At 36.5% G+C, this 27604-nt stretch overlaps 1 protein-coding gene across 12 annotated transcripts in view; it reads right to left on the reverse strand.

Moving 5' to 3' along the window:
- DMD (dystrophin) overlaps window positions 1-27604 on the reverse strand; it is a 1298312-nt gene that overhangs the window by 241930 nt on the left and 1028778 nt on the right. For all 12 annotated transcript variants that reach the window (XM_075033523.1, XM_075033524.1, XM_075033521.1 and 9 more), the window contains one exon: window positions 16375-16564. In XM_075033523.1, coding sequence (XP_074889624.1) covers window positions 16375-16564 — 190 coding nt within the window. The remainder of the gene's footprint in view (window positions 1-16374; window positions 16565-27604) is intronic.

Below are 27604 nucleotides of genomic sequence, written 5' to 3' on the forward strand. Positions count from 1 at the left end.
TGTTCTTGAAGTCAGCTTACTCAGTGTCAGCACTGTATTATAAATTCTATCCTAGAAGCATATCCTAGAATACATTCTGGAGACTGACAGCCAAATGCAAACACTTTGTTCTCAAACTATATGTACAGAAAATTACACAGATGCATATATATATATATATATGTAAGTAAACACACACACACTGAGCATGTGTATAGTTTACAACAATATATATCTATAGAAAGTTTATTATACATATATCTCTGGCACACTAAATGTCTAAAGAATTTTAAAAGACCTTTCTGACTTCATTGGTTCACAGCACTGAGGATCATCTTAACCTAACTGCATGCTTAATATACATTTTCTAGATGATATTCATAAATGCTTCATAAATAATGCCTGTTCAATATATCTAAAACAGAAAGAAGGTAACACTTCTACCTGTCTTGCAGAAGAAAATTAAGAAATCACAAAACTACTGAATCACCTAGAAATGTCCTGGAAAGTAACAATTTCTTGGGTCTTTTAATTCTCACTTGCAAATCAACATTCCCAAGGCATCTTGCTGATTTCGAAATAATAACCAGAAAACTCTGATAACAACTCTGAGAAAAAAAACCAAACCAAACTCATAACGGTATCACTAAAGCTATTCTGTATTGTATTTTATTGCATTTCTATGGCCTGTGTATTTTATCACTACTTTTTTTGTTGTTTAGTATTTTTTAATAGATTATCCCTTACATAAAATTAAGCATCAAAAAGAGTCATTACCACTATAGTAGTTAAGTAAGGTTGTGGTAATTTCCAAGATACCTGACTGTCAATGGCTTTAAATGTTTTCTGTTCTATCACTTTATTCCCAGTGGGTAAGACAGACAACACATCAGTAATTTCAGGGCCAACTCCTGCCTGTAATACGCACCCTGTATGGTGTAACATCTCTTTAAATTAATTTAAGGTCTAATCAGAGAGAGTACAGAGGAATAAGGTTGGCACAAGCCAGGCTTGAAGCTAAATGAGATCATTGCAAAGGGATGGAACTGAGATATCACCTGAAGCAGAAGGAATGTTGTTAGCACCCCAGGCAACACAGAGCTATATAGAAAATATCCTGTACTGGCTATATGTACTGGCCAAATTACAAAGCCAAGGCCAAAATGCAACAAAAGATGCTCTCATCAGGTAATGCAAAATGACGGATATTTTACTGAGACAGACCATAATATCAGCATCCATGTAGTAACTTAAAGAATTATTTTCTACCTACCCAGACACCTTATTGATTCAAGGTAAAATACTTGACTGTGCTTACAGTCAGCCTGCACCGTATATGTAGCATATCCTGACTTCAAATTGCCAGCACCTCTAGCTGATGCCTATGGGGTATCAATGAAATTAAGCCCATTTGCTTTTCACTTTATCACCACAATGCTTGAGATGTGAGTGGCTTCAATTCCAGCTGACTGTCTTGCCCAAGCCTCTCACAGAAATATCAATAGCGATTTACCTTTCAAAGGATCCAGCCTGTGCTTTGTTTTGTGCTGTTTTTTGAAGTTTTGAGCTCATCTGTTTTATGAAATGTAACTGCAATAATATTGCCTCCGAGTTAGCTCTGCAATAATTCACTCCTGGTACAGCAATAATTGAGCAAACAGAAGCTTCTACCAGAGGCATTCTTTTCTATTATTTATTGTAATATATTTTTCATAATTTAATGAGAAACATTTCAAAAGCAACATTTTTATCCTTTCATGTTAAATTAATTTAGAGTGCTATAAGCCATAATGAAAACAGAGAAATCATGAGTAAAAAAGCATGTTAATAAAGACAGATTTCTACAAAGTTTTTTAACTAAACTCATAAAATAATTTTTCTATTTCTGTCACATCCAGCTTGTCTCTATTTGTTCCCAATTATTTAGACATACAGTGAAAATTACATAGCAATGAAAAAGCAGAAACATCAGAAGAAATTGAAAATAAAGAATATTTTTTAACTTAAGAAAATCTGATTCATGTTAGTATACGTCATTCTAAATATCTGTCCCAGTCCAGTATGGAAAACACCAACCTCCAGTCTGGTGTTGTAAAGGTCTTAGAAAACTATTTAGAAAAAAAAGAAAAAAAAATTAGGAAAGTCAGCCTCAAAAAAAGAGATAATTATTAAAAACAAACAAACAAACAAACAAAAATACATAGCTTCCTCTCCCATTCCTCTGTCACACCCCGACACCTGGTTTCATAGTGTCTATACTGAGCCAGATAGAATAGGTGTTCCTGATCTGTAAAATTCCTTTTGATACTAATGACATCCTTGTCTCTAAATTGGAGAGACATGGATTTGATGGATGCACCACTTGGTGGATAAGGAATTGGCTGGGCAGTCGCACTCAAAGACTTGCGGTGAATGGCTCGATGTCTGAGTGGAGACCAGGGGCACGTGGCATTCCTCAGGGGTCGGTATTGGGACCGGCGCTGTTTAATATCTTTATCAGTGACACAGGCAGTGGGATCGAGTGCACCCTCAGCAAGTTTGCCGACGACACCAAGCTGTGTGGTGCGGTCGACACGCCGGAGGGAAGGGATGCCATCCGGAGGGACCTGGACAGGCTGGAGATGTGAGCCCATGTGAAGCTCATGAAGTTCGACAAGGCCAAGCGCAAGGTCCTGCACATGGGTCGTGGCAATCCCAAGCACAAAGACAGGCTGGGCGATGAGTGGATTGAGAGCAGCTCTGCAGAGAAGGACTTGGGGGTATTGGTGGATGAAAAACTGAATATGAGCCAGCAACGTGTGCTCGCAGCCCAGAAAGCCAACCGTATCTTGGGCTGCATCAAAAGAAGCGTGGCCAGCAGGTTGAGGGAGGTGATTCTGCCCCTCTACTCCGCTCTTGTGAGAGCCCACCTGGAGTACTATGTTCAGCTCTGGGGCCTCCAACATAAGAAAGACATGGACCTGTTGGAGCAAGACCAGAGGAGGGCTACAAAGATGATCAGGGGGCTGGAACACCTCTCCTGTGAAGACAGGCTGAGAGAGTTCGGGTTGTTCAGCCTGGAGAAGAGAAGGCTCCAGGGAGACCTTACAGCAGCCTTCCAGTACCAAAGGGGGGCTTACAGGAAAGATGAGGAGGGACTCTTTAACAGGGAGTGTAGTGATAGGATGAAGGGTAACAGTTATAAACTGAGAGAGGGTGGATTTAGATTAGTTGTAAGGAAGAAGTTCTTTACTGGGAGGGTGGTGAGGCACTGGCACAGGTTGCCCAGAGAAGTTGTGGCTGCCCCATCCCTGGCAGTGTTCAAGGCCAGGTTGGATGGGGCTTGGAGCAACCTGGTCTAGTGGAAGGTGTCCCGGCCCGTGGCAGGGATGGTGGAACTAGATGACCTTTAAGGTTCCCTCCAGCCCAAACCATTCTGTGATTCTATGACGAACAGGACTTGAATCTCCCAGCATTAAGCTTAATGCAAGGAATCCCATAGCTGCGGAAATGGAACTGCAGCTGCAAGTTTGCTCTAAGGAGAGCGTGAGGCCTTTCTTCTTTCATGCCCTCATCACAGAGCTGGATTAAAACTGGGTAATCATCTTGTTTTTACCTGAGGCAGCATGCAGCCCAGCAACACCTGGATATAAAACTTGTAGGTTAGATGTCTAACAGGAAACGCAAGAAAATGAAATAACAAGCTGTCATGTAATAGCTCCCATTGCAGAAATCACATTTCTTGGCACTGTTTTTCAGGGGGTTCTAACCCTCCATAGTATTCCATGTCCCACAAATTGAAGGCTAAAATAAAATGGCCGATTTTATTTTTTAAAGCCAATCAACCAGCTGGCATTTAAATACTGTTGCATTTCTTACTCATGAGGTATGGAATTACAATACCACAGTTAAAAAGAAGAGTTGATCTGTTGAGGTTAATGTACTGTTGTGTCTGTAATTGGTGTAATGTAAGTGAGAACAGGTTTATTTCATAGCTTTGATCTGGCAGCTTCCAGCAGGTTTCCAGTTTATGGGAAGAAAGGATTTGCCACTTCATTTATAGATCAGTGAAATACACTTTGATATAAACAGTACAAAAAATAGCAGGACAACTGTAAGCCTTCCCCAGCAAAAGACCTTTGAAGTTCAACAATGAAATTTAGTGACTCAATCTTCTGGGTTTTGTACTAAGTCCTCTAGGAAGTGTGTCTTGCTCTTCTTTTTTGCTGAACTATGAAGTAGTTTCAGAAAAACAGTCATTAAAATTGTGTCCAACCCAGCAGCATGAGGTAGACATTAAAATTAAGCAGGTTTAATGTAGCAGACAATGTATGGTATTTCTGGAGAAGATATAATTTATATCTTTAATCTCCTTAGTTACTAGTTAACTCTCATATTTGCTCCATTGGCAATGTTCCCCTAAAAATCAGTAATATCTGATTCAGATACAAGAAATTAAAATTCTAGCATTAAAAAAGAGTCTCATGGTCTCTTTTGAGGGTTAATTCCGTTATTTCATAACAAATTATTCAGTGTAACCTGACAGAAGATCTTTTTGACTGATACAAATTTGTCAGTCAAGTTTCTATAAGCTATAGAGACTTCTAAGATGAAAAAAATATGCAAAGTAAGAAAGGCACAAGAAAATAAATATGTTCATCTTCTGAACTGATTAATGTGCATGCTGCTTGGTGCTCATGGCCTCTTTTGATTTTGCATTATCTTTTCAACTATATAGACAGTACAGAATTGAAGATATTTATTTTAAATCAAGAGTCCGGATGTTTTCACTCACATACCAACACTTCTGGTGACTATTAGTATATCATACTAAAAACAACCTAAATAACCAGCTGATAAGCAATGTATTCTTTTCTCTGCTATATTTATTCATAAACAGTCTTCTGGTTTAGATGCAGTAATCTGGTCAGCTGAAAGCTTCTAATTTAGCGAGGCAAAAACGGACAGTTAAGTTTCAGATCTCTCCTGCCATTCCTCCAGCCTCTTCCATCCCTATTCTGATTCAGCAGAGTTATTCCACACAAAAGGACTCATGCAAAACCCTACTGTATTATTGCAGCCAGTTCAATCCAAATTCAGATCACAAAGGGCCCTAGATTAGCATACCTAAAACACAAATCTCCCCCACTTGCAGGTAAACTGCTAAACCAGAGTCTGAGAATAGCTTGGCATAAATAACTTCCAAAACATATCAAAACCCTAAAAAGACTCCTCCCTGTCCTAATGACCAAAGCATCTAATAGAAATGTGACAAGAGACAGTAAACCAGAGAGAAAGAGAGGGAGGAAAGAACAAGGATTCCACAAGCCTGAAGAAAATTAGCATCGTGTCCCTTTCACATACCCCAAAATAAAGAGATCTGCCTTTTGTATGCACAGGATAGCAGATAAACTTACTGCTTTTCTTCTTGAAGCCTGTTCTGCCTCATTTTTTAGTACTAAGAAAAATCATTTCCCTGGGCTCAGTTATTGACCGCTACCAAAGATAGCTAATAGGCTGCAGAAACAGAAGGCAAATGGATTTTCACCCTCTGGCGTGGGTTCTTTTCACCCCGCTCCCTTCCCTCCCCTCAGAAGCAGCAGCAGTCCTGCACACAGCAGAATTGCACAAAGAATTCATGGGCAAAAATCTGACTGATTATGGTAGTCACGGACCAGGTTCATAGCTGTGCCCGTTCAGGTGTCCTGACAACTACACCAGTCGAATTGAAGCAGTGGAAACCTTCTTCTGCAACAGTGAGAAAGCCACCACCCCAAGAATTGGCATAAAGGAGCCTAAATCCTTTCCCTAAGCATACAAATATTCAGATTCAAGGAAATTTTCTATGGAAAAGAAACACATGAAGAACAGAAAGCATTAACACCTTTCCCACCTGGTGACAACGAAGAGGTAAGACAAGCCAGAACAACATTTCTTAGTGAGGCAGACTAAAACCAAACAAATGTCACTGCCTCAACGCTTATGGCACATTCATGTGGGCAGGTGGATCAGCTCAAGACACAGCTTAAAACCTGAAGTGATCTGGCAGAGGAAACTTTGTAGGCATATCTTCACGTGCCTTCATAGTTACCTATGACTAAATTTGTGGTCATCATTTGGGGGAAAAGTCATCTCAGTAGTCTGAGTTTACATTTTGGTTCTTTTCTGTTGACTCATGGGGAATTGCACAATTTAGAAATATACTGAGTGGTAGGACCTACATGAAACTATAAGCTCTTCAACCTGGTTTAGGTAAAAGACAATCAAACGAAGCAGTAAAAAAGAAAAAAAAAAGATAAACACCATTAACATTTACATGAGAGAGAGAGCGCACATATTTTTATTTTTATATCTATAAATATATGTACACACACACAATCACACCAAGTATAGGCACCTATTGTAGCCAGTTAGTTATTTAGCCACTCCTCCTAGATTCTCTCTAAGTCAGAGGAGAGACATATGCTTCTCCAGAAGGCAAATAGCCCCAGCTCTGCTGGGCTAAACTGCCCTCCAGAAGTGCTTCTCTTTTACCATTGTCTGTGCAGAACTAGGAAGAACAGATATTGCAACCAAGCTGAGCTGGGTGGCACAAACCTCTGCAGTAAGCCTTGGGCATTTCTTCACGGTGTGAGGAGGTACAAACACGAGCTGCTGTTGCATTGCTAGTGAGGTGAAGACAATTGGATAACTACATTTGGCCGGCCAAATAGCTTTCTAGATTCCACCGACTCTGCCGATCTCAGTTGGAGCTTAAACACTTACCTCACACTTATACTGCTGACACCTAAAAATAGGTGTCAGAAGCTGACTCTTCAATCCTACTACCTACAGTATTCCAGTAAGGACAGGTGGCAGATACACAACAGACTGGTTACATGGCCTCTAAAACAAAAAAGTAGAAGCAGACAAAACACTGAAGAGATGACATTACTGTATTTCTATAATCTGGTTAACTCGGTAGATAACAACTGATACCTGGATACAAACAGCAGAGCTTGTGGCTGCTTGTACCAGTGTTTAAGGGCACATCCTCCTAGCCTCACCTACAGGAAACCCACAGATGACAAGGTTATTTGGGGAAAAAAAAATAAAATAAAAAAATATATATATATAGCCCACAAGGTGAACAGGGTATCTGAAACTGTATAATCCTAAACCCAGATGAGAATAGATATGAAGCATAATAGAATATATATATAAAAATATAATACATATAACAGAAGAACCTCTGTAATGAAATTTATGTGAGCCTACATCTGATTTCCAGTGTCATAGGCTCTAAATAATGTTATTCAATCTTATCCTAAGCAGCTCAATACTGCTATTTTAGGGTACTTGGTAGGTATCATAACATGAGATGATTCCCGCCCTCCCCAGAAAGGTATACATAAAATCAGGGAATTGACAACACAAAAATAGAAATGATAAACCTAGAAAGAGTACTATTGCACATTTAAGTAGCTACATATTTTCATTACTATATTCAACCTCTGAAATGCAATTATTATACTAACAATTTCAGAGAAGATAAGCCCAAATCTAGTTAACTATACTGAGACAAAACATGGCAAAACTATAATAAGTAACCATAAGTCAAGGCTGACTTTCCAGAATTCCCAAACAACATGCATTTTACCGGAAAGAAAAATCCTGAACATCAATTTAGAGTCTTCTAACATAATTACAGCACTGTCACAAAGGAGGACAAAGGCCCTCCTCCAGAAAGTTGCTATTATTTTCAGTGAGGTGAGGAACCCACTGGAATAATTAGAAAACAGACTGAGATAATAATTCTGTACTACTAATCACTCTAGTTTTAAAAAAAAAAAAAAATCTTCCATTTCATATGTGGGAGAAATGACAGTTTCTGTGGTGACTATCAATAAACTGGAATCAGGCACCCAGGAGAAAACACGCAAAATGAAATGGTATCCAGTGAAAATAAATTACTCGAATGAAAAATGTGCACAAAAGGATAAATGCATATGTGGAACTTTGTACTGACAGAAGAAATTGAGTTTCTTGTCAGCAGCTGAAAGAAAGAAAGCTTAAACTTCTGACAGAAAATGAAATGGGGCACTCGCTTGGTGATGATATAGACAAAGTTATTCTTGTCAAACATGCTGTCAGTTTAGGTAGTGAGATTTGCTATGCTACAGTATACAGCTGCTGCACAGTACATAATACAGAATGGCTAGAATTGTGAAATTGTGCAAATTCACATGCAGAAAACCTGTGCTATGGCAGCTATATGCTCACAAAAAGGCAAAGTTTGCAGCATTTTGTAGAAGACAGCTATTTTTCTCAGTACAGTCTAAGAACCTTCCACAGAACAAGTAGAACTTGTCTCTGAAAAGCATTTGTAATTCTATTTTATTCCTTATTTGTATTCTTAGTAGGTCATTATTGCCTTCTTACATATTCAGTAAGAAATCTGTCCTAAGCCCAAATTAATACTTTTCCTCAGATATGCACTATATAATTTATCCTTTTTATATTAACATGTTAATAATCACAATATAAGCATCGTTCTTTTACCTGCCTTGGGAAAATGCACTTCTGGTCTCACAAACAAAAAATTATGTGGGCTTCAGCCATCTGTTTTGAATAGTCTGGTATGAGGTATAACTGCAAAAGGCACAGATACCCTTTCAAGCTCATCAGAAGAATGTAATAAAAGCTACCGCTGGATTTTCACAAACAGTTTTTATTGATGATTCACTTTTCAAATAAATCTGCTATGCAAAGTAACTGGAAGAACTAAATGGCAGATTAGACTGTACCAGTTGATACTGACGATCACAGGAAGATCGAATGGCAGAAGTCTTCAAAGTTTTGGTAACCACTCAATCTCATTCCTGTCACTTCAAGTTGGTGGGCTACAGTGAAACATGACATATGCTTAGTAAGACCATGAGAGAGCCCATCCATCCACTTCTTTGGATGTGGGAGAGCGTGTTTTAGAAAAGCCTACACAAACAGGGATGAGGCATCCTAGAGAAATAATAATGTCAGGAAAACATGTAGTAATTGGAACCTATTCAAGAATAATGGCAAACCATCTTATCCATTCTACCCCATTTCTATTTGTGATTTTTCGTGCTCTCCTCTAACAGTCTTACTTAATACAACACAACCTCACGCTTAATGCTACAAAAGCTTTTCCGATCTAATCTGTGTTTGAAAAATCTGTGTTTAAAGCTGGTAGGGTTTGAATACTGATCTGCAAGTGAAAACAGGACCATCCTTCTGGTGTGCTCAGTAAACTTTTGAAGACAAAAAACATACGTCAAGCAAATGAGCGTATACTGTGTTATTTAGCACATTTGACAAATGGGATTTTTCTTCTACCTTGATTATGAGAACATATGCAAATGAGAAATTAAAGGAAGAAATTTATCTATCTTCTTGTTTGCAAACACCCACTTTATATGTGGGATTTCTGACAATTAAGAGCTGTTTATTTTCCTGGGAATAAGTTTTAAGAATGCTTACATCGCATTCTAGTAACAAAGTACTACATCACTTAATGAAATAAGCCTTTTACTTTCTAAAAGAAAATTAGCATTGATTAGAGTTTTGTTCTAAGTTCAGAAACAGGAATGGCAGAAGCAGAATACATCGTTAATGTATCCACTCACAGATAAGCTGCAGCATCAATACATTTTCTGTTTTTATCATAAAGATTATCCAAACTAAACTAATTAAACCAAAATGTTTCACAAAAAAGTAGCAAAATCTACATATCTGTTTCATTGCTGACTTCCTGACCACTTCTGTTTGATATCCAGCTAAGAAGAACAGCCGTTGCATTGCCTTCCCCATTGAGAATCAGCATCTAAACCTCCCTGTGAAAGTATTCAGCTTTCTACTAATGTAACACTATGCAGTAACTTGAGTCTACACAGCTGCTCCATTTCCTAGCTTTTCTCCTCTTCTTTCTGTGTTATTCTTTCCCTGCACTGAAAGCCTCCTGTTCCCCTCTTTCATCTCCTTACCTACATCAAAGCACATCATCATGTGGAAGTGACACTGAAATTGCCATTGTTATTTCAATGGAGCAAAATCAGTCTCAAGAGATAGCAGAAATACTAGTATATCAATATTATAAGGTTATTCTTGACCACATGCTGGGCTGTTAAGCAGGTTTTTAATAAAACTGTTACTTCTCTGAGAAGGAAAAATAAACCACAAACCAGCAAGCTTAATCCAGATGACAAACTACAGTAATATAAAACAAAAATAATGAAACTTATTTTCAGACTTGATCCTTAGAATGCATTTGAAAGAGTTATTCATTTGCATGTCCTTTAGGACTTACAGCTTCAAATACAAATATACATTTATATCTATGTGCATAATAATCCCCACTGATTTCACCAGTTTTACCCATTTTTATAGGACTGTAGATTATATACTCTTTGAATCAACAGTGTCCTTACCTTTGTGCCTTCTAGAGCAGCACATTAATCATAATGTAGTTGAGTAGTATGACATTAAATTATGTTAAAAAGTGTCTTTGGCCTTTTGTGCTATTGGATTATTGCATCTATCATGTCAATCTATGGTTTATGAAATAAAAATATACCACAGAACCTGATTGAACATAGATACTGTCTTTGTCCTGCTCTTCAGGCACATTTATACACGCTATGCACCTATATGTTGTCAGTTACCAGAAGCTACCTTTTTATGTTGGAAAGTGTTTCTTTCCCCTCCATCCCATCCACTCAAATAAAAATACAGCTATTAACACAAAACACTATTCTTTTACCAAAATATATGATCCTACCAGCAAACTAGGAACTCAGTGTGAACAGACCTAATCAGAAGGACCATAGCCTGTAGGTGGTCTCAATCCAGAACTGTGTAACAGTTCCCACTCTGCGCAAAAGCACATGTCCCTTGTTTTATATAAAAGCAACACTGTGAGAAAATATGGGTACTGCCCATACTATAAATTCTTAGGTATAACTTCAGGCACTGCAAATTTTTCATATTATTAGCAGTGAAACTCCTAAAGTGAAACTACTTAGGTTATAGTCTAAGTGAGCATGAAGGTGGTAATAAAAATAAATTTGCTATGTATTTCATGCCAAAGTTATTAACTTCACTTCATTTATCATATGCTGTCATACTTTTAGTCAGTCTACACTACCAATAATTCATCAGTCACCACAGATTATTTCAGATACATTTGGTAACCTGTGTATATAGTATAAAGCATTCTCCAGTTATTGTTTAACTAGGTGTCACATGCAGTATTCTTTGTCAAATTTCAGTGAAAAAACCCTGTGATTAAATTCATCTACAAGCTTAATATTAAATGATTACATTCATAAAATACCAAGATAAATCCACACTAGCTTCAAAATTATGTCTAATATTACATAAGCTGTATAAAATGTCACATACAATTATTGCTAAAAAGACAAACCAGAGGAGTAATTAACACAGTTGAGAGTTCGTATCACTAGAAGTATGAAAGCAGAAAGTAAAATTAATTATTTTCATCTCCCTCATATGGTTACTTATCAAACCAGACCTCATGGGGACACATGATATACTTCAACTAGAAAATAAAAAGCAGCACATAATTAAATGACTCCTTGGAGTAACTGGTTTATATCCTTGAAAATTCTCCAGAAAGTATTCTGACTGTGTGAATCACCTCAACTATTATACTGCTGTCAGTTCAGACAAATGATGCATGCAAATACATGCTTATGTAAACAAACAGCGTGTTTATAATGCAACAATTTAATATAATTACATCATCAGGTAATTAGAATGTGCAGTTATGTAAGTCTCACCCTTCTCCTTCTGCTACCGAATGAACTGATAAGTACTAGGGGAAGATTAATCTTTATTAGTGACACTTGAGCTAATGGTTTCTGAACATGAAAAGCAAAAGAAACACCTAAAAAAAAAAGTGAGATTTTCCTAGACAAGCAACTTCTGCTACATAGAACACTTTCTGCACAGCAAGACATTATTTTCCTAGTTGTTTAAAAAAATAAATTAAAGCTTGAGAGTGTAAAGCAGAAAACTGCTGGATCACTAAAGGCGAGATAAACATTTTTAGTGACAAGGAGATAAAGCTACTAGTGAACTCAGAAATTCAGGGTATTTTTTTCATTATTTGTATAAAGAATTTTTTATCAAAACATTGCTTTCTACCTATTGCCTAAAAATAGCAAATTAAAACAGAATCTTAACATTTCAGGACTCCTAGTGACTATTTTCACATTATCCAAGTCCATGCAACCACACAAAGAACAAGACAAGCCCTGCAGATCTAAGTCCATATGTCATATTTAACCATAATATCTATGAATTCTGTAACCTAGGTAGACGAAGTTTCTTTCAAGAGACTTGAGAGACAGTGATCTTTAATCAGTAGCCACCATTTTGTTTTACGTCCTAGGATGTGGATTCAGCTTGGCTGATGAGAGGACAAGAAAATATGAAATCATGTGGGGAAAAAAAAAAAAGAATTGGAAAACTGTAATCCTGGCTGAAAGCATTTAGGTTCCTTTCTATGCTATGGCTTGTGGTTATACTACATATACTGGATGTTAAAAAACATATTAAGGACATAGACTGTATTTGAATGTGTCTGTTCTTATACACATACAGTTTACATAGCAAATTTCTTCGGATACAAGTCATTGCCTGATGTGTTTTATAGGGTAAGAGCATTTCTGGTCTACAGTACTGAGTAAAAAAAAAAAAAAAAAAGGCTTATCATTATTTGTGGTTTATGGGGCTGATGATACGGATTAGTGAGCAATAACCACTTTCCACGAAGTACATAAATGCATATTTCTGAGATTTCAGTGACTTATTAAAGGTCCTTTTTGTTTGAATCTTTTGTGTGCATAAGCTGTGCACAAGCAGTCACATTTTTGTCATGTTCTTATTTTTCATCCCTATGCATCAAAGTGAATTGTGAGGGAGAACTCTTGCAAGCAGGGTATGAAGACTAGAAGAATCAATGCAGCAATAACTGAGGAACAGATGAAAAGCCATACTCTCTTTCCTGACCATTCAGCTGACATCAATAAAATAGTTTTATTGACAAAATTGTGCTTTAAGAAGGAAAAGTCCTTAATATTTGCTCCATTATCCAGTTTTGTAGCAACATAGATGGGCAATATTTGCACCACTACCAGGACACTGTATTTATTTGGACAGAAAGCTTTTACAATGAATACCATTGATATGGAGCATTGTGTTATGACTATTGCAAATACTACCCATCTTAATGAATTAATTAATTTTACAGCTAAGAACTCTCAGACTATTAACTTCTTTTTTAAATTTTGAATAATTTTCTTATGTCATTTAAATTATTTTGTTAATAAAAAGTTTTATCTAAGAACAACCATAGCATAATATTTGACTTCATGAACTGTAGAACAGTTCATAAAGTGACTTTTTGCTTATAGGTGGCCTCAGTGTCAGAGAAGGATGAAGGACATATTTAACTTGCTGGTGTATCTGTAGCCATAGCCTCCACTAATTTATTCCCATACTTTGTTTCCAACTGACTTTTATTGGCATTGTCCAATCACTTTATATGAAACTCACATACACATCATCAGAAAAATCTATCAGGTGCTAGTAGAGAAACAGAAGTTTATGTAAGTTTGTGTTTTTGACTGCACATAGGTCCCTCCAGTAATGGTGAATTGCTACAAAAGCACTGTTTATCACTTGAGAACAATGCAAAGTCTCCAGAAAAACCTGCAGTCACTACAACAGCTTCACACATGTTAACACATTGTATTACTGAGTAAACAAATGCACGGCTTGGTTCAAATATTTTGCAGTTAAGTTCCTTGAACTTAAAACATTTGCTGTTAATGAAATTCCTATTCTAATAGGAGAAATTGTTAAAAATTATGCCCTAATTACTAAGAACACACTAGTAAAAAAATACATCCTTTTAAATTAATTGTAGTTAATGACTATGTCTCAAACCCGTGATAATTTAATGAAATGGAAGAATATGCAAATCTTGAATGGCTACTTTACTGTAGTTCTTTAAAAAATTACAGAAAAAAAAAAAAAGGTCTTTTCCAATTATAATTTCTAAAACCAGCCACATTCTGTTTATTTAAACATAAGTTTCCTTATTCCAGTAGAAATAAGGAACTTTTCTTCTAATTGAGGAAGAAAAGAAAAAAAAAAAACCACCAGAAAAAAAAGATGGTTCTACCAGCTTTTAGGTGGATATCCACCAGACTCCCTTCAGGACAAAGGCATTTGAAAATCCACTTGTGCTTGTTATATTATAAGATTTCTTTTGGAGGCTTAAAAATGGTACAGAGAGGCTGACACAGTGATAGGCCCAGGAAGAAAACCAAGTCAGTCTACGTAGAGATGGATCAGCATGCAGATGCAAATGAAGAAAGCCCACAACAAACCACACTATCAAAATATTTCCTCCTGCAGCCATCAACTCGAACTAAAGTCTAAAATTATTTTGCTCTTGGTGGACAGGTATGTATGAACCTTTGCAGAGCAAAAGACAATGCAACAACCACATTTTTGCCTCTGCATACTAATGTTTCTTCTTAACATTTAAAAATAATTTATCTTGTACAGCCAAGATTAGCGAACAGAACAGTGTTTGCTTTTTCGAATTGAAACAAATAGAGACTCTACAACACTTTTTACTGCCTTAGAAGATCTGGTACTTAAATACCAAAAACATGGAAAGAAGAACTGAAAATTTAATCTTACGCCTCAGTTGAAGTGCAGAAAACTATTTAGAAGAAAGCTTACAGTTCAAAGCAATTGTTCACATGATGGATATTTTTATGTACTTCATTATTTATGGAGGGAAGGATTTGTATGCATTTATTTTTCCTTTCGTCTATAGCTCTGGATGTTTTTTTTGTGGAGATTAAAAAACCCCAAGATACTAGTTGAAAAGATAACCAGGTCTACAAAGCTCCATTACAGTTAAAAATGAAGTATTTGACCTAAATTTTTAGGTATCTCTAGTTTGCCAAATAATCCATTTTTCAATGATCACATCAAAAATAACTTCTGCAAATACTTGATAATTCAATTGTTTTAGCACCATTACAACCAAAACCCTAATCTAAATAATATATAAAAAGATAGCCTACATTGAAAATTAACCACTCAGTCTAGAACTATCTTCCATTCAAATCTGCTCTCCAGGATCATGCAACTGAATTCAGAAACACGTGAGGACTTAAGGGATATTACTATAAAATGAAATTAGCATAAAGACAGATCACTATTAAAAATGTGGCTCAGACTTCACTTTTGTCTAGTGCAACAACTGTAGATTTCAGAGTATCATGTAATGGAATTTAGCAGCAGTTCAGTCAAGCAGTTAAAACCATGTATTAATACAGTAGTGCCAAAAGAAGGTAGCAGTATTTCCATCCAATGTACTTACTCAACATATTCACTTACAGCTAAAGTTTTCCACAGTATGTTTCTCATAATTAAATTAAGGCATAGAGCCTTCAGTGCCTGGAACGTCCAATTTTAAAGTTTCTGTCAACGTAAAAGTCAGGCACTCTCAGGGAATATTGGAAGAAAGGGCCCTGCCTTCCAAACAGTCAACTAATTCATATTTAGGAAGTCTAAGACCTCACACAGACATATCTGCATACTTCTCAGTAACTGTAGTGAAGAAAAGAAAATGAAAGTATAACAACATTTTTCAACAGCACCATTTCAACTAATTATTTTTCTTTCCCCTCAAGATTCTCCGGAACACCAAATACAACATTCTCTCTCTTTTTTAAGATTTTTTTTGTTTGTTTCCAGAGGAAAACAACTGTCTGAAAACTGTCCAGCCATTAACTATGAAAATTTTAATCATTATCTCTTTTTATTATCGCAGCAGAGCATGTTGACAATAATCAGCCAAATACGAAATTAATATTTTTCATGTGTTTGAAAGTAACGGAGGAAAACTAATTCAGCTAAGCTACAGAGAATAAACTTGATGCAATTTATATAACTTCTATAAATACCAGAAATGCTTAATAAACTCTCATGTCTGTCAAGTGCTCAATTCAAGACCGTAGCTTGGCAGAGTAATTCATTTTTATGTGATTTAAAAAAAAAAAAAAAAAAAAAATCTAACCACCCATTTCAGCAAAGTTTCCTTTCTGTACATTTTAAAACTCTACTTCAAGACACATTTTCCAAATGTGTTATATGCTCAAAGATGTCAGACAGAATCATGATGTGACTCATGTTAGATCCCTATAACAATTTCCAAAGCAACACCTAAAGGTTAGCAGTAGAACCAGTTCTCTTTCAAAACAACTTCAGTTTTGTTGAGTAGCTGCACACTGGAAAAAACCCACCACTTTGGACACCTGACATGTCTCTAAACTGAAGTGCTTGACTTACCTGCCACTGTTTCATGAGCTCGCGAACCGTTCTGGCATCCTCTAGTATCTTTTCTTTGTGTGTAGCATCCTGCAGGACATTCGCAGTTGTTTCAGCTTCTGTAAGCCAAGCAAGGAACTTTTCGAGATCCAGGTAGAATTGCTGCAACATTCTTAGGGCTGATTCCAGTGCAGCTTCACGCTCACAAACCCTGCACAAGTACAAATAGTCAAATGCAGCACTATTAGGAAGAAAACAAATCTTAACCATTAAATACAAATATAACAAAGACACACTGTGTATTTTTCATGTACCAATCAAGGTAAGTTTGCAGATACATTAGCTACAGAACTTGCACTGTACGTTTGGCAGGTGGGGCTCCTTTTTATCTTTTTCTCCTGAGAAGTAGTAACTGGAATTCATCTGGTAAAAAATTAAGCAAAAATACTTCTTTGAAAGTACTATGCCTGAAACATGCACAATTTAAAAAAAAAAAATCAAAAATAAGTCCCTGATTTGTTTTAATCAAAGATTGTTTTCTTATTTGTCATTAACACTACAGTGGAAAACTTGTTTGTTTTTAGAAATCACAAAATAGTTCCTGGCCACTGCACAGTGTGATGAATTTAATTATTAGTTTTTATGACTTGAAACCTTTGGAGATTGCGTTCAAGACCTTATACCCTAATAACACTCAAATGTGGGGTGGTGGGGGTTTTTGTTTTATTTGTGGTTTTTTTTGGTTTTTTTTGGTTTTTTTTAATATGAATGTAATAAATTACAAGATCTCTATCAGTGACATGATAAAATACAATTTTTAAATACAAAGTCTATGTATCCTTGGGGAAGATCTAAATCATAGATTGGGAAAGAACACTAAAGGTTCCAGCAATTCTGGTGCTGAAAAAAACATTAAAGTATATCTGTGTTCTATCAGCATTCATGTGCAATGTAGGTGTCCCATGTACTCACTGATTTTTTACATTGAACTTGAGCTAAATATGGATTTAGAAATGTGAGCAGGTAAGTATGACATAATGTTCATTAACACAAGGCTGTCAAGGCTATTTAGCTATTGTATTACATGCATATTCGTTTGACATCAGCATGACAACTGAGTAATTTTTTAAGCTCAGACAGTATAAAGTCATTTGATAATTTGTGTTACTTCAAGTGGAATGAATGCAATTTGATGCACACCTATGTTTAGTCTACAAATCTGTGGTGATCTGGATATTTCTAGACAGATTTCCTGTCTAGTTTTATAGTTATTTAGACAGACTAAGATACTAGATTTTAGCAGATATAATTTGTCAAACTGTAATTTATCATAACTTCACCAGAGGAGGCTGTGAAATTTCTAAGTGCTAATCTCTATTTCAAATCCTGTTTGCTGTCATGAAGAGATTGTACTCCTCGATAAGTAATGATATCATCCTAAAACCTAGTACACCAGTTGAAGTAAGAAAAGAAACAAAAAATTAACACAAGTTTTGCCAAGTGGCAGGCACTGACTCAACATGTTTTTCAACAAGCATATAAGTAAATTGCAGCAAAGGATAGCAAGAACAGAAAAATTCATTCACAGTACAGGCAGGACAACCATTTCAGAAAAAAAAAATCCTCCCTAAGAGACAAATCTCACAATAGCTACCATATTTCTGTCATAGTTTTAATCCTTTAGCATCTTATTTGCTTTTCCCAACCATTTTGTGAAAAAAGGAATTTATTCTTGGATCCTTTTTTGATTCAAAAACTGAGAAAGCTATTGAATGCCTCACTACAAAGTTATCCACCAATTTTTTAAAACTTAAAGCCAGACTGGATTTTAATCTCGGATGCACCTGTATTTTGGGTTTGTGTGGTGGGTTTTTGGTAGTAGAGGAGGGGCCGCAGGGCCGGCTCCTGTGAGAAGCTGCCAGAAGCTTCCCCGGCTCCAGGTAGGACCCGCCTCTGGCCCAGGCCGAGCCCGTCAGCGACAGTGGAAACACCTGTGGAGAGCAGATTTAAGAGGGGAAACCTGCAGCTGGGGAGGAGATTGGAATGTGAACCCCCTGTGCAGGCACCGAGGTCAGTGCAGAAGGAGGGAGGAGGTGTGGGGGGGAGGTTGATGCCCCTGCAGCCTGTGGTGAGATGGCGGGCTGTGCCCCCTCAGCCCATGGAGGGGAGTGGAGGCCCCCCAAGATGGCCGGGACTCCATGTTAACGCCCGTGCTGGAGCAGGCTGCGCCTGAAGGACTGCAGCCTGGGGAAGGGACCCACGCTGGAGCAGTTTGTGAAGAACTGCAGCCTGTGGGAAGGACTTACGCTGGAGAAGTTCATGGAGGACTGTCTGCTGAGGCAGGGACCCCAGGCTGGAGCAGGGGATGAGTGAGGGGTCCTGTCCCTGAGGAGGAAGGAGCAGCAGAGACAAGGTGTGAGGAACTGACCCCAACCCCCATTCCCCGTTCCCCTGTGCCGCTGGGGGGAGAAGGTGGAGAGAACTGGGAATGGAGTTGAGCTGGGGAGGAGGGAGGGGTGGAAGTAAGGTGTTTTAAGATTTGGTTTCATTTCTCATTATCATTGTCTTGATTTGATTGGTAGTAAATTAAATTGATTTTGGTTTTTCCCCAGGTTGAGTCTGTCTTTTGCCTGTGACCATAAGTGGTGAGTGATCCCTCCTTGTCCTTTTCTTAACCCACAAGCCTGAGCTTTTCTTTGTATTTTCTCCCTCCACCCACTTGGGAGGAGTGAGCGAGTGGCTTTGTGGTGCTTTGTTGCCAGCTGGGCTTAAACCACAATGAACTGTTGCCATCTACATGAATTCTCCACATCATGGCACTGCTTAGCCTGGATTAGAATGTGTCCCCAGGGGCCTCTTAGGAGGATAGAAAGACACACTTAGCTTCAGAATAGTGAACATGGTCTCTTTCCAAACTTTATTCTAGAGGGACATAAACACGGCTTGTGGTTAGGCCATTCTTCAAATTTAAAACAACCGCAATGAAAGAAATTGTTCTTTTGTTAAACTAAAAATTAGTTATGTAGATATCACAACTAAATATACTGACAATATACACTAAATCAATATAAACTTAGGAAAAAAGTAAAAAACAGAAAATCTTTCACCTGGAAAATACTGTATTGACCTATTTATCACTTTTAGCTCAAAAATATCACCACATTTATTCAACAGAACTTGGAAATGGGATAAACTTACATAAACTAAAAATATTTTATCCAGTTCTTCAGAGTGCAATTCTATCGTAAGATATGCTTTATAGTGCTACTCTAATTCAATTTTTGGTGTGCAACATGATAGGTAATATCAGTGCCTTTGCAGAATCATGTATAATGCTTTTTTCACATGCAGTTCCTTCAAAATATTAAAGGCACATTTTTAACTACAATCCACCTCAATTCCTATAAATACATAGCAATGGTCTAATAACAGCATTCTGCAAATACACAGTGAGATTTAAAAGGGGGGGGGGGGGAAGGCTTAAGTCTATTTGTGTATATTTAACTTTTTGCATGGTATCCTGGCAAGTAGGACCCAAAGCTACATTCATCCACTTGTGCAAATACCTAGTGCATTTTTAATCTACAGAAAATAAGAACAAAAGCACAGATATGAAAATATATTCAAAGGAAGAGCTATTAGAAGTATTACTCAAAATCAGATTTTATGTTTTAGAGAAAATTCCAGAGTGTATGAAAAAACTACCATATTTTATTGATCTGGGTAAAGAATGAAGTTTTAGTTATGAAGAATCTTCTGTGATGCACAGAAATCTTATGGCACATAATTCCTTCAGCCTAAGAAATGTGGTGCTTTTCTATAAGCATAGTAATACACTCACCACAAAATATCTAGTACTTTGCATTTTAAGCTCTGATACATCTAACATGCAATAAACTTTCAACTACATTGACAGCTCTACAGCATATCAATAAGCTTCACTCTACTTGGCTTTCTAATTACTTCAAAATTATGAGGTTAGAGCAGACAAAAGAAGGTCTAAAAATGAAAAATAAAACTGAGTATCAAACCCAGCATGCGATAAATTGTACAAAATTATAGGGGAGACAAAAATACGTATATTGAACAAGAAATTATTGCACAAAAACAAAATAAAGATGCTTCCTTTTTAGTCTGTATCATCCAAATATGTTTAATTCCATAGCAAGTGTGAGCTGTAAGAAAATAATATGAAGTAAGCAGAAATACATTTTAGTGTAAATGGAACACTGCACAGTAGGAACACTACAAAATGCTGCTGAAATACTAAAAGATAATCATAAAAAATTATTTTTAATGGAATGATCCAGTTTTTCTCTGCTCTACTATGATCTAACAATAAGCACATAGTGGTATAACCAAAAGCTTCTTATTAATGGGAGAAATAGTAAAGGTGGGATTCATCTTATTTTCATCTGGACACCCAGATGTTAAGCAACTATACTCCCTCTGCAAAACATGAGACCAGCATTTCTGGAATTTAGTTCCTCCTCTCTTCTCTGTACACATCTGTTGAACCAAGTTCAAGGTCAGAGTAAATTTTTTTCTCTTGACTACAATGATAAGTTACCTAAAGCTTACACAACTTTAATTTTACACAAGCCTAAATTTTACACAATTAAAGGTAAGTAAAATGGTCCCCCAATCCAGTCTGGGGACTGATTTTTAGGAACTAGTGGTATCAGTGACAGTGGACTCACCAACTCTAGTTGTCGTATGAGCTTTGTTGCAGGACAGAAATTATGGTACTCCCTTAAGAATGTGTTAGCTGAAGGCTTCAAGTTGAGGGAAAATGAAGGCATATCAAAAGAAACGAGTCACACAATGTATATAAATGTGAACTTATACTCACAGGAAGAAGTTTATAAGGTTTTAAAAAAAAAAATCAACAAAAAAAAACCCCCACCAGCCTCTGCTACAAGACATTGCTGTTATGCTGAGAACTTTTAAAGATAATATTTTTAAGACATAGCTGTTTACAAATGGTTGGGAAGATAAGCAGGGGAAAATTAAGTTACGTGAAATCTGTGTGATCTTTAAGTTCATAAGCAAGGTACTGTATTATTAATGAAAATTCAGAGTCCATACCATCATATATATACAAAAGAAATATATACAACAAAATCCGTACAACTGAACATTTTGTTACAGAATCTAACAAGAAAAGAAAGTGCTGAGGTATGGGAATGATGGTGTCATTAAATGCATTGCAAGAGTTCTTCATTCAACAATCTCCAATCCCATACAACACAGTGTTTGGGGAAGCTCCATGAGTGTGAAGAACAGATTTTTCTTCAGCTGTAGTATTTGCTACATAATTTGGAATGAATCGTTCACATCTTCTGAGTATCTGCTTGTTTGTTTGAAATTGTAACACTTATTCACATTACAAGATATGTTGTTAGGGTCAGTGTTTAAATAATGCTTTGAGATGCTCAGGTGACAGGACACGTAGTAAGTGCAGAGCATTATGCCAATGTACGCTCCACTGTATTAATGCAAAATACATAATACGTAAGGAAATATATTAAAAATTGAGCACAAAAAATATTCATAATGGAGAAACTAACAAATTTCTGTTCCATGGGTATTTCTTTAAGGGCAATAACAGTGGAGAAATTCTGCATCGTTCAGTGTTCAATAGATCACTAAATCACACTTCCATCTGCAGACTGTAGTGATCTAATGTTATCACACTAAGATGTAAAATAAAATATCCTGGGCCACTGGCTGACAAAGTATCAGTAAATGGTTTTACTTCTATAGTTCATGTGGTTCTTTCTATAGAACTGTATTTTCTCCTTTCTGACACTATGATTCCATACAATTTTTAAAAAGTTACCTAAATTTCCCTTTTCTGGAGCCAACTATCACAGACAATTTGAACTACATGCATCTTCCTGCTAATGCTGGAAGCAGTTTGCACTTTTTCATGAGGATCATATCCCTTCTGCTGATGTGACAAAGGAACACTTGCAAAGCTTTATTGGAACATTTAATTTTTACTACTAAATAAATTTAAGCTCTTACTGGTAAGTCTTCTTCAGCTGCTTTAACTTGGACTGATAAAGAACCTCTCAAAGAGGTAGAATAATTTAACGTCAGACAAAGTTAGAACATGAGGAAATGTCGCAGATATGAAAAAACCCCAAAATTCTTAAAATGAACATTGAAATCTTAAAGTAACTATTATTGATCGAATGTTGAAATCCAAATTCAGAATAAATCACACTATTTTGGGCATGCTGCTTAGAGGAACTTTCTTCTGGAATCTAGGGACTATCTTCTATAGCGCCCTTTACAGTTATTAATACACGCTAGTAAGTGGTTAATCTGCAGATTAACTCTGGAATGGCTGATACACATTAAGCGTGGAAAACTGTGTTGAGACCGCATTTTAAGTACTGCTTTCATGTGGTTTTCTGGTTCTCAACCAGCTTGACACCTCACTCAGGGACACACAGTATTTTTCCAGTAACACTTCTGCTTAAACGTTCTTGTAGTTCCACCGTCATGATAGAGGTTACTAGCTTTTCTCTCTTGTAGAGCATTGGCACATGTATGTGCATCTAAAGTTGTTGAGTGATCTCTATATATACGTGCTTATGTTCTACTATCACTATTTTGTCTGGCTTGTTGGAAAACATTCTTCACCAAGTTGATCCTAGGGTAATGAAGATTGCTCGCCTGTCGGCAACTCTACCTCTGAAATGACTTCTATGTTGCAAATTATTAGAAAGCCTCAAGTGCAACTAAATGCAGAGCTACAAGATCAGCATCTGAACCACTCCAGAGAGCAGCGTTCAGACGTAGCTGATGTTCATCCACAGGCCCTTATCCTCCCACTATTCTGAGTGAGGAACCAGGAAAGCTTTGGTGTGCTTGTACAGAATTTTGTACTTGAAAGAGAGGCTTTCAGGTTTTTTCAGTCATTTTGTGCCTTAGTCCCTTCCTGTAAGGCCTAGGGGACAAACCTGAGGGAAAACCTACCTCTAAAAAGGCAACAATAACTTTCTAGAACTCTTTGCCTCATCTTTTTCACGGCTAATATCTCCCTGAAGACAGCTGATGAAGCGAACAGAAAGAAGGAAAGATTTTGTTTCAGTGATGGAAAGATCTTTGAATAAACAAGAAAAAAAGGCCTTTTTTGGAGCCCAATAGGAACACACAGGTACTGCCTGCTGATTCAGGCATATGAACAGGATTCCTACCAGTGACATATTTCCTTCTGTATCTCTACGCGCTGTACTTCTCTCTGCCTTACATTTATTTCTCAACAATGTGATCTTCTGGCTGAAAGATGATTCTCAGTGTCTTCAGATAAGTCGAAGGGCATCTATCTCTGCCTTGGCTGCACCACCCATATTGACTACATATGAATAACAGTGAAATGATTTTAAATTCCAGGTGTAATTGTGCACACAGAGAGACTAAGTGCAACAGCTGCTGCAAAATAAACACACAAATGCAGTTCTCTGCTGATTCTCTTTACATCTGCAGGAAAGAACAAAACCCCTCAACACCCCCATCCTCCTATTGAACTCAGCCTACCTATCTTGATACAGACACAGCATTGTTCTTTCCCTGATAATCACACACAGTTTCCTAAATTATGACAGTCTCTTCAGATACTAAAAGTAGAACAACCTAAAGCATCTCCTGATCATAGTAATAAGCCCATACAATTTCTCCTTTCTTAAAAATCTGTTGACAAAAAGGGGGAAATGCTTCAAAGAGCAGTTATTCAGTCTGCTAAGCAAGATGCAATTGTTTTTTCCTGACCAGTGTTTCTATTGTAAAACTCTGCAAAACCAGAAAATATGCTGTATTAAAAAATGTTTCTGGGTTTTATGTACTTAGGGAAATGGATGCAGCAAGAGAGAGAAACTATTTTGCTATTTTTGGCTGGATTGTTTCTAGTCATATACCTGGCGTAGCTCTTCTCAACATAGTCAGACCCTATATGAAAATAACAAAAATCATTAATCCCTCTCCAGCGCTTTCCTTTGAATTACTCTCTTTGTTACTAAAGACACTAAAGCAATTTAAAAACATATTTTTTAATTTAGACTGGTTTTCCTTACTTTTCTTTATTAAAGCACTATTGATATTTAATGAGAAAAAGAGGAAAAAATGAAAAATTTGTGTTTATGAAGTTTCAGATCAACCTTGGATATTAATCCCCCATCTCTTCTACACTGTTATTTGTCAGACTGAGAAGGGTTGCTAAAAGCAAAGGAAATATCACACCCTGGGGCACAAAATCACATACATAGATTTCTCTATAGGACCTTTAAATAACCTCTTTTTAAATAAGCACCTGCCAACATCAGCACAGAGGATCTGTGTTCACACAGGGGAAAATTCCTTGTCAACCTTTTTAAAAATAATTTCTGTCTCTCATACTCTGTCCACTTTTGGGATCCCACATTCAGAAAATGCTTCTTCAAGGGATGGCAAAAGAGAGAGAGTTAAAGGGAATTTTTCCAACAGGCTTTTCTTGGCCCTATTGCTCTTGTCTCCTTCTCCCTTCTTGCCTTGACATAGGTCTAGAATATATAAAAACATGAGTGTACGTTTTCCCTATGTTCATCATAACCATAGATTATCACACATCATGAACTACAGAAAAATCATTAATGAAACTAAGTGGATCATTTTAATTCCTTTGTAATTAAAAGTAATTACAGGTTATCTTTTACATTATTGAAAACATTTTATGTTTACTTGGGTTTTCTAATCTCCAGACAAATTTTCGTTAAAATCAATCACTTTCCAGAGAGTAAATCTTAAGAATTACCAGTGTAAAAAAAAAGGGAATCTGAACAACAGACAACAATCACAGATATATGAAGTATCATCAAAAATGACTTGTAGATACAGAATAATGTTCTGATGGACTCACTCAAGAGGCTTTTCTAAATAGCCCGTAGTCAAAACTTAAAAGAATTGTCTTAAAACCAAAAGAAGCAAACAGAAAAAAAAATCCAAACAACAACAAAATCAACAAACAACCCCACAAACACCACCCCACCCCCAATTCTCTGAACTCATGGAACAGATTCCAGGCTAACCCTTGTACAATTCAAGAAATGCCCCAACAAAACATAGGAAGATAACATTTAATAATTCTGGTATTCCCATTAAAGAGAGAAGTCAGAAAAAGAATAAATCCTAAAATCAAAACTAAAAACAAACAGACAAAACTAGTCTCTTATTCTGCCAAAAGAAGCAAAAAGGTTATTGTTCTCTTTAAGTCTTCTTCACACTTCATGGTCTATAATATGTAGAATTAAGGTTTTCCTTGCATTCCAAAACATATTCTTTTGACATTCCAAGGCAGTCAACAGTGCCATCTAATAAACAGCATATTAATTACTCAGATACAATTTATTAAGATAAAATCTTTGCTTTCTAAGACAGTGAAGTGTAATTAAAACAGATTATGAAAATAATTATATTCTAAAGGCACTTGTTTTCTTACCCTTAATTACTGTAGAAACAACTAAATTTAATAAGACTGTGAAATGCACTGATGGCATTACATGAAATCAATTAGGGCTCACAAAGGATACTATTAAACTGTTAGTGTAGCTTTCATTTAAAACTGCAACCTCTGAGGGCTGAGCTCAGTGGTCTAGCAGAACAGTGATTTGCTACCATGCAAAAGAAAGAAGCCTCAGTTTCCAGACTGGAAAACTTCTCTGGCAGGACTTACAGTTCTTATTGTACCATGCATCATCTTAAGTTAAGTGAGAGTAACACTAAATAAACACTTAGAAAAACACACACACATAATTTTTTTCCTCTCTAAAACATGGGCCTTAAGTAGTAGTCACATTACACAAAGATACTGATTCAAATCAATCAGATTGATTCAAAATATTTTAAAACAACTATTCCAATATGTCAATATATTTTAAGAAGCATAAAACTCCTCAAAATAAATGGAGATGATGGTCAAGGTATTCTGTATTCAGCTCAGAAGCAGCTGGTAACCAAAACTGGTTAGCATCCGAGTAAGAAGGAGAAACAGCAGACTGCCTACTGTTTCTTATATGTATATAATCTAATACAGTAATATTAGTTGTAAAGAGCCACTCCATACTTCATTCATACAGTTATTCTTTACTATTCAGGAGGTTTCAGACCCCTACAGAAAACTGAAATATAGAATAAGTTCCCCACTATGAGGAGATAATGTGATTAAGATAAATCTACTGCACAAGATTGTAATACTACAGGAACTATAACCAGAGGTAATATGACAATACAGAGTAATACTAATAAATTATTACTATGAAGTTTCAACAACATTAGGAAGAAACTAAAACACTAGTTCTATTCCTCAGGATTATGCAAATATAAATAAATAAATAATGAAATTCCAGAGCCCAATTCAGCAAATTCAGGTGATGTTCAACTCACACTCAGTTCAACATAACTCAGTTTGTGTTTCATATAAAAGCCTTACAAAGAAAATCCTAACTCCACTGAGATGAATGGCTCACCTTCAACTGACTTAAAAGGGAACAGGATGTTCTGTGATAGTTCTGCCTCAATTCTTTTTTGGACATATTTCAAAGATAAAAATTCTTAGCAGAAGAAAACATAACCACTCAAACAACAATTCTGCACAATTTAACAGAGTAGAGACAGACATAAATACACCAAAACACTAAGTCTAGGAGTGAGGAGGTCTGACCATTCTGCTATGAAAAGCCATGGCAGAAGTGGATATACCTGAAATTGTGCGGTCATATGCAATTCTGCCACACTCATCCAAATCTAACTCTTAAATAGTGCATGATTTGCAATGTTTTCTTCCTCCTCAATAAACTTTGAAATAATTACCAGGTGTTTACATTAAAAAGACACTTGATTTGGCTTGTCACTTACTGTTTTGTATTTACTGTCATGAAAGTATCCTCTATAAATTCTAGATAATTTATCCAAGGTCTGGGCAGATGCACTTCTTTTCCTTAAGATATATCTACCTGTTCTTAAATCACTTTCCAAATTTTAGTCATGGAAATGAATGCATAACTGATGCATTCATCAGTTTAACTGAAGATTCAGCTTTATATCAGCTTATGCAAAGAAATCTATAAAGTATACCATAAGGTCCTTAACAGAAAATACAGAGATATGTTTCCTCTATTTAACCAAATGATACATTTAAAATGGTCTTGTATAAACAGATGTGTTAACAAACACTGAATTGGCTTGTATGTGGCAACACAATGAGATT

The sequence above is a fragment of the Buteo buteo genome, chromosome 8 (genome assembly GCF_964188355.1).
Source record: "Buteo buteo chromosome 8, bButBut1.hap1.1, whole genome shotgun sequence".
NCBI classification, from domain to species: domain Eukaryota; kingdom Metazoa; phylum Chordata; class Aves; order Accipitriformes; family Accipitridae; genus Buteo; species Buteo buteo.